The sequence below is a fragment of the Lissotriton vulgaris genome, chromosome 5 (assembly GCF_964263255.1).
Source record: "Lissotriton vulgaris chromosome 5, aLisVul1.2, whole genome shotgun sequence".
Lineage (NCBI taxonomy): Eukaryota > Metazoa > Chordata > Amphibia > Caudata > Salamandridae > Lissotriton > Lissotriton vulgaris.
Window position 1 is genome coordinate 38,033,897 of NC_141693.1, and position 15,337 is coordinate 38,049,233.

A 15,337-nucleotide genomic window follows, 5' to 3' on the forward strand; every position below is an offset into this window, starting at 1 on the left:
CTCCTATGTAATGTTTTTAATAACCTGACCAATACAGTTACCCCGAGCACTTGGTCGACTAGTATTATCGTGCCCATCTTCAAAAAAGGAGATCGATCCAACCCCAGCTGTTACTGCCCAATTTCCTTGATAGACAATACTTTGAAGATCTTGGGCAGGTTTGTTTTCAATAAGATTAGGACTTGGGCCGAAGACAACCACATTTTAAATTACTGTCAGCAAGGTTTTAGAAGTAATGTTGGAACTGTTGAACAGTGTTTGAATTTAAACCTCATTCTGGGCAAATACACGATTGCACAAAAGTCACCAGTCTACTTGGGTTTTATGGACCTCACATCAGCATTTGATTTTGTTAACAGATCACATTTATGGGAGGTCCTTTTAAATTATGGGTTGGACGAGGCTTTGGTTTATTTTTTGACACATCTGCACAGGGATTTAAAGGCACAGGTGAGGATTAGTAACGATGGGCTGGTTTCTGGGGATATTGTCATCGGTAGAGGGGTTAGACAGGGATGTGTTCTTGCCCCTCTACATTTTATTCTTTATATAAACGAAATACACAATTCCCTCTCTAAATTGACCAATGACGTCCCCAAAATCAATGGCTAATTACTTCCCGCGCTTTTATATTCAGACGATGCGGTCTGTCATATAGATACTTCTTTATATATACTGTGTTAAGTTAGCATGAGCTTATTACATGTTTAAACGCCATTTTTCCTTCGGCTTCAGTTTTGAACATGACACATACTTGTTGTTGTAGCTTTCAACCTAGAAGAATTATGTGATTTGTTTGAGAATAATGTGTTATTATTCTGATATCAGTTTTGCTTGGTACACTGTCTGAACAGTGAGTGCTAAACCCTCTGAGAATAACTCGATACAAGGTTGCTGGGAGGTCTGATCTTCGCACCACATTAGACATAACATAAATACAGTTGCTGCCAACATTGGACTCTAAGCGGGTTTTGGAAAGGGGCGACCACTCGGTCCCCCCGAACGTATGGATGAGTGCCTCGATCCCCCCGGGAAGCCATTTTTGGGCGGGAGGCGCGTCTCGGCTGGTATGCCCGAAGCGGCGTAGCCGGGGCGCGCTTTTTCCCGCCCTAGAGTGGGCTGGCCTAGACACCGACGCAGCCAGCCACGCCCTCGGGGCGGGCAGGGGCGGGTTTTCGCCCGCCCTGAAGACGGATAAAAGAAGGCGCAAGACCAGAAGACGTCCTCTTGTTCTTGTGCTCCGAAGCTGCACCTCCTCGCTACACGTGAGCTCGGGACGGAACGAAGAGCCAATTTTGAGCGTTTTGATCTTTTTCTTTGTCTTCTAGATTCTTCGTCATAGAGATGCCCAAGAAAGGCGCAAAGAGAATGACGACCGAGCAGATGGTTCGGGCCCTCTTTAAGGATATGTCCGACATAAAGAAGCGGCTGGCGGAGCGAGACGGGGAGGAAGGATCGGGCCAACCACCGGCTGGAGGGAGACCTAAGAGGCCGAGAAGGGTTCCAGCCGGGGGAGATGTCCCGGCTCCCTCTGCCCCGCTCGAGGCGCCGACCCCAGTACCGATCGAGGGGAATCCAATCCCCGTTGTCGTCACCCCGACACCTAAGGAAGATATGCCCCCCGAGCTGGCAGCACAGCTAGCAGCTTGGTTGGGGGATAGCAGTGATGGCGCCACGGCTGCCGAGGCACAGGCGCTGATAAAGGGGCTTCGTGAGAAGAAAGAGGCAGCTAGAGTGGCTGCACCGTTGGCAGGGACAGACAAGCCGCAAGCGGCAGAAGCTGCGTCCGGTTCAGGTAAGCGGCCATTGCCGATTGCACGGGACGAGTCAGCACCCTCTCGTAGAGAGAGATTGGGACAACATGTGCCTTTAGCCATAAAGGAAAAGATCTGGGCAGGGGAATACGTGAATATTTTTTCCTTGCTTGTTGATCATTATGATGTGGAGCATGTAAAAAGTCAGAAGGACCTAATGCATCCGAGTGTTTGGCGCGCAAAAATGGCCGCCTTTAAGGTAAATGAGAACATTGGCAACTGGGGCAATGCCTGGGGTATTTTTACATCAATTTTGGGGGAACGTAGGCCCGAGTTGCTTCCTGAGTTTCCCGTTTACCAATCACGAATTATGGGTTACTCGACGGCGTATCAAGGTAACCATTGGTTTTGTTATGATAATCTGTTCAGGAAAGAAAAGGAACATAACAAGAGTTTGACCTGGGATTGTTACGATTCTTTAACGTGGGATAAAATGAAGGAATCGGGTATGTTAAGAATGCCATTGGTCGGGAGCAATGTTGTTGATCACTCCCGCCAAAATGTGGGGTCGCCCTTTCGACCAAGTACGAGCACCGACGACCAGTCGAGGCCCACAGGTAATACCGGGAGAAAGGGTTTCTGTTATAACTTCAACAGAGGGAAATGTACCAGGCCTCCGGGGTCCTGTAAATTTAGACACGAGTGTAGTACGTGTGGGTCATCCCATCCTGAGTCATCGTGCAGAGCCAGAACGGGTGAGAATGGGGGTAAGGGAGGCGCCAAACAGGTCTAATATAGTCCGAGGGGCGCCTGTACCAACCCCGATTGATACCTTGGCAATGATCCCCTGGCTCAGCGATTACCCGGATCGTGCTTCTGCCGGGGTGCTGCGGAACGGTTTTACACATGGTTTCCGCATCCCGGTGGGGGACTTTCAGGGTGTAGGGATTTGCAAGAATCAGCTTTCCGTCTTACAACATTCATCTGTGGTGCAGGAAAAAATTCAGAAAGAGGTTAGCCGGGGACGGGTTGCCGGCCCGTTTAGTGTACCCCCGGTACCGGATTTTGTTTGTTCTCCGTTAGGGGTGGTCCCCAAGAAGGACCCAGGTGAGTTTCGTTTGATCCATAATCTGTCTGCTCCACACGGCCTTTCGGTAAACGACGCAATTGATCCTGAAGTTTGTTCGGTGCGATACGCATCGTTTGATGAGGCAGTAGCCATCTTGAATCGCCTGGGGCCCGGGACGTTGATGGCGAAATCAGATATCGAGTCAGCGTTCCGGTTGCTCCCGGTACACCCAGACGATCAGCGTCTTTTGGGATTCGGGTTTCAGGGATCATTTTACATGGATAGGTGTATGCCAATGGGATGCTCTATATCATGTGCTTATTTCGAGCAATTCAGTACTTTCCTGCAATGGGTGTTCACTAAGAAGACGGGTTTTCGAAATGTAATGCACTACCTTGACGACTTTTTGTTCCTTGGCCCCGCCGGAAACCCCGAGTGTGCCCAGGCCTTAGATGAATTCTGTGTGTTGATGGGTCATTTTGGCGTGCCGTTGGCACCGGGTAAAACTATGGGTCCCACGACTTGCCTCGAGTTTTTGGGGATCGAGTTGGACTCAAGGGAGGGGTGTTTCCGTTTACCAGCCAGCAAAGTGTTGAAATTCAGGTCAGCCCTCCGAGTATGTTTAAATACACCCAAGGTTACACTGCATCAGTTGCAACAATTAGTGGGGAAGTTGAATTTTGCCTTAAGAGTAATCCCAATGGCTCGACCTTTTTCCCGCTCCATTGCCCAAGCGATGATTGGCCTGAAGGAAGGTCATCATCGCACGAGGTTATCGGCTGAGGTCCGCCAGGACATGCGGATATGGTTAGCATTCCTGGCGGACTTCAATGGCCGAGTCGTCTGGAACAAGCCAGCCGTGTCCTCGGAAGAGCTTGGGCTATGGACGGATTCAGCAGGAAGCATAGGTTTCGGCGCCATCTTCGGCACGAACTGGTCTGCTCAAAGATGGCCCCTATGGTGGCACGAAAAGGGGCTAACGAGTAATATCGCTTTCCTTGAATTATTTCCCATTCTCGTGGCCCTGAGAACCTGGCCAGAAGGTTTCAGAGATCATTCTGTCGTTTTTTGGTCCGACAATATGACCGTGGTAGAATGCATCAACAGTCAGTCAGCCCATTGTAAATTGATTTTAAGGCTGCTCAAAGAAATTGTCCTACTATGTATGCAACTGAACGTGGTTTTCAGAGCAAAACATGTCCCAGGAGTGATGAATCAGGCCGCTGACGCACTGTCTCGTTTTCACATGCAGGCTTTCTCGGGTTTCCTCCCTTCAGCGGACCCGGAGCCGGCACCCTTCCCCGAAGCTCTCTGGTCTCTCGGTGCCCCGAACTTCGTCACCTCGTGGGAGAGAGTCTAGCACCCAGGACAAGGAAGGCATATGAAGGGGCGTTCCGGGCCTATTTAGCCTTTTTGGGGGCAGAGAGAGGGGGTCTTTGGGGTCAGGAAGAGTGGGTAGTACTCTTTCTTATGTCTTTACACAGGGCTGGGAAATCGGTGGCTACGGCCCAAAGGCATCGTGCCGCCATTTCCTTTGTTGCCAGGGCCCATGGCATCCTGGACCCAACAGCGTCTTTCACAGTACAGAAAGCGCTGCGTGGGTGGCAACGCCTAGAGGGTCGCAGAGTAGACGTGAGACGACCGATAGGTCTAGACAGATTGTCCCTGTTACTGGCCACACTCCCGAACACATGCTCGTCCCCTTTTGAGACCTGTTTGTTCCGGTCTGCATTTACGCTGGCGTTTCACGGGGCTATGAGAGTTAGTGAGCTGGTTGCAAGGAACAAACAGGATGTGACGGGGGGCCTGTGCAGAGAACATGTTCAGGTCAGGGGGGACGCGATGATTGTCTCCTTTCTCCGGTCTAAGACCGACCAAGATGGGAGAGGGGACTGTACGATCATTCGCAGGAACCCCGAGTCATCCATGTGTCCGGTACAGTGCTTAGAAGATTACCTAGCACAGAGAGTGGCATCATGGGGGGGGACATTGTTGAGGCATGCAGACGCCACCCCGCTGACGAGGTTTCAGTGTCAACGGGTACTTGCAATGGCCATTGCCGCAGCGGGCTTGGACCCGGGCGAATTTGGGACCCACTCCTTTCGTATAGGGGCTGCCACTGAAGCTACAGCCAGGGGTCTTAATGTAGAACAAGTGAAACGTGTGGGGCGCTGGTCCTCCAATTGTTATAAGAGGTACGTGCGATTGCACATGTTGTGAAGCTGTATTCATGTACTCACGCCTCTTGTCTTTTGTTTGTTTTCAGTTGCGCAAGCCTACGCGGCAGGGCAGACTGAGCAGTCGACCCAACACCAGGCCAGCGGTCGCACGTCACCGGCTGTGAAGAAGGAGGTGTGGGTCGTGGGCCTCTCATACGTGAGACGGGCCGCAGACGTATTCAAAGCAGGTGACATGATTCACGTAGCTGGGGAATACGGGTACAGAGTGTCCTTCTACGGAAGGGGCGGTCTCTGTATTGACCAGTTTCAGGAATTTTTTGAGGGCCTGTTAGAGCGGATGAGGTCACCGCCGTCCATAGTCATAGTACATTTGGGGGGCAATGATTTGGTCACCACCGGTAGACGACTGCTCCTGGAGGCTATGCTTTCCACGGTAAGTTGGTTAGCGAGGAGAGTTCCGGGGTGCCTAATTGCGTGGTCTCATGTGATCCCACGAAAAGTGTGGCGGGGGGCTATCTCGATCCCTGCTTTGAATCATTCCGTTAGAAAATTGAATAACAAAGTGAGTAGGTTGTTCCGTTCCAAGACATTGCATTCAATCTCGCATAATTGTATTAATGATGACAGTATGTATCTGGGGGATGGTGTGCATTTGTCGAGGGCAGGGAATGAGTTACTCATAGGAGACTTCCTAGCCTGGTTAAAATCTTTAAAGCATGACCTTTAGGTAGGAGTTTTGTGGGGGGTCCGGATAGCCGGTCAACTATCCGGACCTGTGGCGGTAAGGTCATGATCGGTGAGCACTAATTGGTAGATCCCTATGAGTGGGCGTCACCCAACACGGATGGGAGCGCTCGGGAGAGGTGGCCATTGGCCCCTCAGTGGGGAGGCGGTCCCGTCTAAGGGCGGGTCGCCGGAAGTAAAGGAAAGGCGGTCAAGGCCCCTTCCTTTGTAGGAGGGGTTACAGCCCCCTCCTGGGGAATTTCCCGGGGCCAGTGTCATCTGCGACGGCAGATGCGGTAAGTTGTGTGGGGTGGGGAGAGGTCAACGATACCTTCTAGATACCACACACAAGTGTTCGAACGACCTTTAAATGGCGTCGAGTCTTAAGTGCCCCCGTCAAGTCAAGGGAAATTGTTAGTAGTTGCACTTGAGGTAAGCCCCTGTGCCATCGCCCCTCCTAAGTGGGAGGGGTAAGTCTGGTTAGGGATCTTGACACCGGTTATGACCTTGCCGTTGGCCCTTAAACGTTAGGATGTACAATTTCAGTGTTCTTAGAGAATGTTTTGTAGGATGCTAGTTCGGCTAGGAGAACCTCTGTATTAGAGATTATGTTAAGGTTAGCCAAACATCGTAATGTGATAATGAAATTGTACATAACATGAACGTTTAATGTTTTAATTTTTTGTTTTAATAAATACGGCCGGGATGGTCACTCCATCCCACATCCAAAAACTTTAAGAACTGTTTCCGGTTTCCCTTCCTTTTGGGGATTGTGTTGAGAGGGGGTGGCGGGTATCTCGGCCATATGGAAAGGGGCGACCACTCGGTCCCCCCGAACGTATGGATGAGTGCCTCGATCCCCCCGGGAAGCCATTTTTGGGCGGGAGGCGCGTCTCGGCTGGTATGCCCGAAGCGGCGTAGCCGGGGCGCGCTTTTTCCCGCCCTAGAGTGGGCTGGCCTAGACACCGACGCAGCCAGCCACGCCCTCGGGGCGGGCAGGGGCGGGTTTTCGCCCGCCCTGAAGACGGATAAAAGAAGGCGCAAGACCAGAAGACGTCCTCTTGTTCTTGTGCTCCGAAGCTGCACCTCCTCGCTACACGTGAGCTCGGGACGGAACGAAGAGCCAATTTTGACCCACCCACCAGCCCCTGAGGACAGCAAAGTTGTAGTACAATAAAGTGAATTGATAAGTTTGTTTTTTCCGTTTTGTTTACAGGTGATAACAGTATCAGTTTGTGGTTAAGCATAATAAAGGATGGTGAATATCGTTTAGGTTGTTACGATTAAAATAATTTGATATAGTGTTGCATTTCTTGCATGTTCTTTCGGTCGTAGCGACCAATGTTTTCATAGGTTTAAGAATTGTCGTATTTATTTTTTGGTAGGCGGTAAGGTCATGATCGGTGAGCACTAATTGGTAGATCCCTATGAGTGGGCGTCACCCAACACGGATGGGAGCGCTCGGGAGAGGTGGCCATTGGCCCCTCAGTGGGGAGGCGGTCCCGTCTAAGGGCGGGTCGCCGGAAGTAAAGGAAAGGCGGTCAAGGCCCCTTCCTTTGTAGGAGGGGTTACAGCCCCCTCCTGGGGAATTTCCCGGGGCCAGTGTCATCTGCGACGGCAGATGCGGTAAGTTGTGTGGGGTGGGGAGAGGTCAACGATACCTTCTAGATACCACACACAAGTGTTCGAACGACCTTTAAATGGCGTCGAGTCTTAAGTGCCCCCGTCAAGTCAAGGGAAATTGTTAGTAGTTGCACTTGAGGTAAGCCCCTGTGCCATCGCCCCTCCTAAGTGGGAGTGGTAAGTCTGGTTAGGGATCTTGACACCGGTTATGACCTTGCCGTTGGCCCTTAAACGTTAGGATGTACAATTTCAGTGTTCTTAGAGAATGTTTTGTAGGATGCTAGTTCGGCTAGGAGAACCTCTGTATTAGAGATTATGTTAAGGTTAGCCAAACATCGTAATGTGATAATGAAATTGTACATAACATGAACGTTTAATGTTTTAATTTTTTGTTTTAATAAATACGGCCGGGATGGTCACTCCATCCCACATCCAAAAACTTTAAGAACTGTTTCCGGTTTCCCTTCCTTTTGGGGATTGTGTTGAGAGGGGGTGGCGGGTATCTCGGCCATAAAGATAGAGTTACAGGAAATACAGAAACACACTTGAAGATGCTTTGCATGCAGAGAGCTGGTAGCTGATGATGTGATCCTCTCCTACTGACATTTAGAGGTATGGGCCCGCCCTGCTAAAACCCAAAAGAGACCTTCATAATATAATGTAATGTGCTAAATAGGGAGGTGAGAAATAGGTGTTGCTAATCCCTATTAATTTCAGCATTATAATATGCTATCACCGTTTGCGTACTATGGACTAGTAACTATGCTGATAACTTTGATTCTTATAATCTGTTTGTTAGTATTATATAAGATACTGCGTTTGAGAACATTGCATTGATTAACAAATATTTCAAATATGCACGTGTCCTCTTTACTCCAAGTTTTAGTTTGAAATGATTATAGAGCGAAAGAGTGTTCATGTGTTCCACGATACCTGAGGTAACCTAAGTTCATGTTCTGGTTTGTCTAAGTCATTGGGAGTTTGTTATGACCAATGAGACACTGTAGCTAGTTCGGTAAGGGGATTTTGGATACTGAGGTGAGTTTTGGGTCACCCTAATTCACTAAGGTTCTAGATCTCTATGCACAGTTCTGTGGGAGAACGGAAACCCTGCTACATGGCGCCCATACGTTGGTGGTCTTATATCAAGACACTCGAGTAGTATATCATTCAAACCTTAACACCTTCATTGCCGTTTCCGGTAGACAGTGGTGTCGGAAAAACCTACCTATTTTTGAAATAGGTCTTTTCAAGCTTGAATCTCTCTAAAACGGTTTCCTTGAATTACTACCCAGTTGTGCTACAAAGTACTCTTTGTTTTTTCACTTTCCTGTGCAGTCATGGCACAAGCCGTGGACATCCCGCTGCATAGTCGCATTGCGGTGCGTGATCATTTGCGGGCTTATGATGTTCCTGTGGAAGGCTTGGCTGTGGTTCTGGTGGTGAGTGCAGAACATGCTTACCCGTACGAACTGTTTTATTCGTGGGTGACATTTCCGCCGGTGGACGCAAATTCTGGTGTGTTCCACTCATACACTGCCTCACCTGTACCTGCTGAGTATGCTCTGTACAGAGCACAGGAAGTTCCTATAGATGTTTGGCAGCATGGAGTTTGGTTTGGTGGCGCCCTACCCCATTCTTTAACCGCTCCGAGGTTAGGTCCTTTGTCCATTCTGGGCACAAATTGGCCCGCTTTGGCTGGATTTACTCCTCACCCTAATCACGGCACTTGTAACTTGGATGAACTTCGGCGACTTCATGTTGTCGCTATTGCCGTGATTAGAGCGCTTGTACATTACACAAGTCGTAATGTTCAAGGTGCAGCCCCTAGAGGTGCGCATCTTCCGGCAGGGCAGGCTGGTTTGAAAATCAGTCCTGTCATGGTGAATTCCGTAATGGGCAAGAAGCCCCAGGATAAGGATGATTTTCCTTTCTGGCTTGCCGAGAAATTTGACCAGCTGGAGGCTGTGTTTCCTAATACGACTCCTGGTGAAAAACACCAGGTTCTTACGCTTAGTTTGCCGAAAGATTTGGCCCCTGAGCTTGTTGACAGTGAGACCTGGGGTAAGACTTTTGCAGCGGTCTATTCGAGATGCTTTGGCACTCCGTCTATGTCCAACCTGTCTACGGTCCTTAAACGTGTTCAAGATGATCACGGACCGGAGTCTGCGGTTGAGTTGGGTATGCGCCTGTGTGGCACCTTTGATGTAGTTTGCGATCTGATCCTTGCGAATGTCAAGGGGGATGCAGTGAACTTTCAGGTGGCTAACGCTTTGGCGGTAATTCCTGATGCTGAGAAACCCCGACAGTTAGCAAAGATAATTGTGGCGGCTTATAAAACGGTTGGCCGCAATGCCAAGGGTCTTAAGCCTTTTTCTGATAAAGAGAAAAATCAGCCCCAGGGACAGTCTTCGGAAGCAAACGATCACCCCAAGACCAAGAAACAAAATTGGCCTAAAGAACAGAAACAGGGTCAGCAACAGCAACAACAACAAACACAGGTCTCTAGTCCTGCGTCTCCGTTGCCTGCACAGTCGGATCGAGTTTATGATTTGCGCGATCGCGCGATGATTAAATCACCTGAACGTTTTCAGGCTTCTGACCAACGCTCTCCTCGTTCCTTTCAGGACTCATCGGCCCCGACAACCGGTGGAGGAGGGGGCGGCAGGGGCCGGGGTGGACAACAAGGACGTGGTCAGCCCCGCCCGCGAACCGATGGAGAGCAGCAGGAAGGCACTACGCCCAAGAGACCACAGTTTGCCAAGAAGAAGGTTGCCGCCTTAACAGCGCATCGATATGCCCCAGATAGTGAGAACGCGGCTTCGGAATCTGACATGGGCTCTGACCTTGCTGGACAGCGCGGCGGAGATTACCATAGTGAGAGAGGCCCTCCGTCCACTACTGAAGGTGACAGCGACTGACAATTATGTTGTGATTGAAACAGCTGATACAAGAGTTGCTCCCCCTGATAGACTTTTTAAAATTGTCCTGTTAATAGAAGGTGACATACAGCGAACTGTAAAAGAGGTATTTTGGGAAAATCTTTTGTCTACGTATGACATTTTGCTTTCGGAGGCTGACTGCCCCCCGCCTTTTGTTCTCGCAGCTCCGCGAGGGGAGGAGGTGATCCTCCCCAGTTTCGCGCACACTGTTTCGAGAGTGGAAGCGCTGCATTTTGCAGAAGAGTGGGCTCTGGTGCTTGCGCCGGCTGTGTACCGCAATCAATGTGGCTGAGATAAATTGTCTCCAAGCAACGAGATTCCTTTACGGTCTCAGCCGCAGCCTCAACCCCAATATCCCATACGGCGTGAAGCCAAAGCTTCTGTCGCGGCTATCCTTGAACAATTGGAATATCAAGGTGTAATTGAAACGTGTGTGTCACCGATGAATAACCCCCTTTTTACTGTAAACAAGCCGGACGGCTCATATCGTTTGGTTGACATTTCCAATGGTTTTTATGCCCATAGATTGGATGGTCTAAGTTCCCAATGGACCTCCTTTACATGCGGCGGTGTGCAAAAAATGTTTCGGCGTCTCCCAATGGGCTATGAGAATAGTCCTGGAGTATTTTCCGCACGCATAGTCTCTCTTTTGGAGAGAATCGACCCAGTTGCTTGTTCGTATGTGGATGACATTTATCTCACAGACGACGAACTTTGGGAGCATCTGTGTCGTGTTAATAGTAGGCATGAGCGGATTTTGCGGATTGGCAATCCGCGAATTTGCGGATTTGCGAACTCGCAATCCGCAAAATCCGCGAATTCCCGCGAATTTGCGGATTTTTTTTTTTTTTTGTGTTCGCCCGTGTTTCTGCCAGTTCGCGAGGGTTTTTACAATTTCGCAATTTGCGAACTTACCTGTCGGGTCGCAAGTTTTGCGAACTTGTTGTTTCTACGTGTCCAACCTGTTTGGGACACTCTTCTTCATCACTGCCACTCTCTGTCACCACTGCCACTCTCTGACTACTCATGCCACCCTCTGGCCCACCCATGCCACCCTCTGTTTCATCACCACACCCTCTGGTTGTCCAGTGTACATTATTTTCGGCAAAGCAAAGCACACCTTCCCTGCCTCAAGTGACCTGAATTAATTTGGGGCTGATTAATGTGTCACAGAATATTTTTTTAGCTGGCACCTGCTTCCTTAGTGCGCCCTGATTAGTGATCTTTTGCACTTGCTAAGTGCTTTCATTGTTGCAAAATTAGTTACAACACCTGCCCTGCCCCAACTGACAATAATGAATTAGGGGCTGATTAATGGATTTTAACTTCCAGCCTGGCTCCTGCTTGTCTCCCTTAGCTGTAATTCATGACCTTTGTGGCATATGTGTAACTATTCTGAGGTTCAGAGCAGGGTCACATAATAGTTTCAACTGGCAACTGAACTCTGGAGGGGCCCCTCAGGAAGCACTACAGGAAATGGCTACTAATGATGTGCCTGAACTTTTGAACCTGGTAAGTAGTTACTTTCAGTTTTGCTTAGATCATATTTCTGCAATTTCGCACTTATTCGCGGGGCGCGAACTCACGCGAACAGTGCGAGCAGTGCGAGCAAAATCCGCTGCTCGCGGATTTGCGGATTTTGCAGGAAATTCGCAAATCTCGCGGATTGCGGATTTCCCGAAAATCCGCAAAATCCGCGAGCGGAACGGATTTTCCGCCCATGCCTAGTTAATAGCATAATTTGTAGCTTTGCAGACCTGGGTTACAAGTTTAACTTTGCAAAATCGCACATTGCGGAGTACACAGTGTTGTTTCTGGGTTACGAGCTTAACAATGAAGGAAAGGGGTTGGCTCCTCATTTCCTGTAGAAATGCGCACAGTTGCGCTCTCCGACAACACTGAAACAATTAGAATCTTTACTGGGCTTTTTGAATTTCGGGAGAACTTACATTCCGGAATATGCCCAGCGTATCAAGACATTGTATGCTTTGATACAACCATCTTTTTCCAAATCATGCTGGCTGCCGGAGCATTCAGCTATTCTGCAGTCCCTGCAGGCTGATTTGCTCGCTTCTGAATACTTACAGACTCGTGATAACCAAACCAACCTGGTGATAAGAATTATCCCTGGGACGGTGGGTTTCACGTACCTCAATTTTAATGAAGGAGATACAGTACCTATTGCTTACAAGTCACACTTGTACACTTCGGCTGAAATGCGATTTTCCACTGTGGAGAAAGTTTTGACGGCTGTGCAGATGGCAATTCTCACGGAACGAGCCCTGTCACAGGGGAAACGCATGTTGGTTGTTACCCCGTGTCCTGCCTTGGAGGCAGTTACGAAAGCCAGTGTACCAAATTCCAAAGCTTTGCACCCTCAGTGGATTCAATGGGCTGCATCCTTGTCATCCCAGGATGTCACATTTATTTTTGACGCCACTTTACGGTCGCAGGAGTACTTGCAGTATGAATTCGTTCATCCGGCTCCTTTAGCAATGCGGCCGTTGGAGGATTTCCATTGCATCATTTACACTGATGGTTCGGCGCAGGTTGCGCATGGCTCTAAACATGCCTACGTTTCCGCGTGCGCCATTGTGGTCGGTGCCATGGTGAATGATGAGTTCAAGTCCAGTGTCGTGCACACGCAGACACTTGGGGACTGCACCGCACAGTTGGCAGAGCTTCATGCTCTGATGCTTGCATTAGAGTACGCTGATCCTTGTGTGACAACTTTAATCGTAAGTGACTCTCACTACTGTGTCCAGTCTTACAATGAGAACTTGTTCTTTTGGATTCAGAATGATTTTCGTGATTCGAAAGGTAGCACAATAAAACATAAAATGATCTGGGTCCGAGTGGCTGAACTTAAGGAAAAGTTGCCACTCGTGTTTGTGATTCATACTCTTGGCCACCAGCGTGTGGGAGTCCACGCTGTCGGTAATTCGCTTGCTGATGAAGCGGCGAAGTCAGCAGTATCAAAATACTTAGTTACAGCTGTTACACGGTCCAAAAGTAAAATAGATGATGACATCTTGGCTGCTGTTGCTGCCACTGAGAAGGGAGGTAAATATCCTGCGGGGTTCCCTTCAAAGTACACATACCACTTAAGTCCCGATAAGGTTCCTTATGTGAAAATTCCTGATGTTGGTGAACGTTTGGTTCCTAACTCGGATCGCAGGGCAACTCTGATTACAGCAGCTCATGAAGGTGTAGCGTCTGCGCATGCGGGCGTTTCAGCCACTGTAACTCAGTTACAACAGAGGTTCTGGTGGCGGGGAATGTACAAACAGACGTGTGATTATGTCCTTCAATGTGACATTTGCCAGCAGATCAAGCCTTCGACTGCTACGCGTCTGCCACAGACACAGTTGTACATATCTAATAAACCACTAGGATGTGTTTATTTAGATCACTGCGGTCCTTTTTCTTCTGATACTGTGTATAAGTACATCTTAGTAGCAGTTGATTCATGCACACGCTTTGTGTAGGTATGGCCCCATCGCAATGCTGATTCTCGGACTGTCATCAGAGATTTGCGTGTCTTTGTAGGGAGTTTTGCCTGTGGTACCTCCCATTCGGATCAGGGTCCGGCTTTCGCCTCTAAGGCGTATAAGGATGCTATGGTTTCGTTGGGGGTCCAAGTCAAGTTTTCGTCTCCGTACAGACCTGAGGGTAATAGTGTAGTGGAACGAATAAACCGTGACTTATAGCAATCTTTGACAGCTCGAATTATAGGCAGTGGCAGAAACTGGCTGGCCCACCTTAATGGCGTGCAGCGTGCTCTTAATAATCTCCCTAGAAGGTCTCTGGGTGGGCGGACCCCATACGAAATGCTCTTTGGTATCAAGATGTATGTTCCTGACCTCGACGGTCTAGACTGCAAGGCCCAGGCCGCGGCCTTTGACGTAGATGAACACTGCAATGTTTTACAGAATCTACAAAAGACCAGAGACAGTCTGGCTAAGGAACATTTGTCCTCCACATAGGATGATGCGTTGCAGATCCCAGTAGTTGGCTGGCTACCCCAAGTTGGAGAACTGGTTCGAGAGAAGATCGATAACAAGAAAGAGTTTGGTCCTTCATATCGTGCACCGGTTCGAGTTCTTGGAGTGAAGGGCACGAGAACAGTCATTTTACCACCACTTCCAGGTCGTAAGGAAAACAGATTTATCTCTATTGACAATGTCAAGACACACAGGGTGGCCGATTCTTCATAGCATGACACCAGCAGTATCCTGTCCTTCCATGGTGAAACATTCTGTGTTGGCCATTACTTCTAGTGCTGAGCCAGCGGTGACCCTCGAGATGCCTATGGTTTCCAGTCCTTTATTGAACACTTTTCCTATTAATAACAATGATGACCTGCATTATACCTATCCAACTGATTTATCAATGCCCGATTTACAGACTTGTTTGGCCACTGAATCCAGATTCTCTTTTGACTCTTCTTCAACACATTCGAAAAAACCTTCACGTTTAGCAACATATGTCACCTTATTTAAAAAACATTTTTTGATTCCCCCTTGGACATATATTTTGCTGGTTCTTTTTTCAATTTATCTTTTTATGTCAATTGGTTTTGTGTTTTTTTTTCCGTCTGATCGATGGACATTATGTCAAAGAAAGAACAAGAATTCGACACCTTAATGGAACATTGCCCCCACTTTCCTCGTCACATTCAGCGCACAGACTGAAAAGGGAGTTGAATACAGTTAACATCACTGCTTGGCCTGTCCTTGATGGGATTGTGTGGGATGCGGTTAGGTTTCAAATTCATGGCCCCACTGAAGTGATTAATGTTCCAAATGTGCTTAGAGTGAATATGGGGGATGTAGTGAAACAAAACATCCGTTCTGATGATTGGGATATTCAGGCCGTGGAAGCGTTATTCTCTGATTTGAAATATTATGCTGCCTTTGATGCTGAGGATTTATACTTAGATTCTATTAATTATGGTGATTTGTTTTGCTTTCAACATTATGGTAATAATTTTCTGCATAAAACAAGTTCCAGGAGGGGTAATGTGAATTACACACAGTGGGAACA

General features: G+C 48.6%; 2 protein-coding genes across 35 annotated transcripts in view; one reads left to right on the forward strand and one right to left on the reverse strand.

Annotated features, from left to right (window-relative positions):
* The window catches only part of LOC147710068 (butyrophilin subfamily 1 member A1-like), a 538,135-nt gene that overhangs the window by 424,862 nt on the left and 97,936 nt on the right, over positions 1-15,337 (reverse strand). The gene's annotated exons all lie outside the window — the stretch shown is intronic.
* The window catches only part of LOC147710069 (uncharacterized), a 58,395-nt gene that overhangs the window by 32,565 nt on the left and 10,493 nt on the right, over positions 1-15,337 (forward strand). Inside the window, exon 2 of the mRNA XM_086921778.1 lies at positions 12,329-13,571. Within this exon, the coding sequence (XP_086777904.1) occupies positions 12,329-13,571 (1,243 nt within the window). The remainder of the gene's footprint in view (positions 1-12,328; positions 13,572-15,337) is intronic.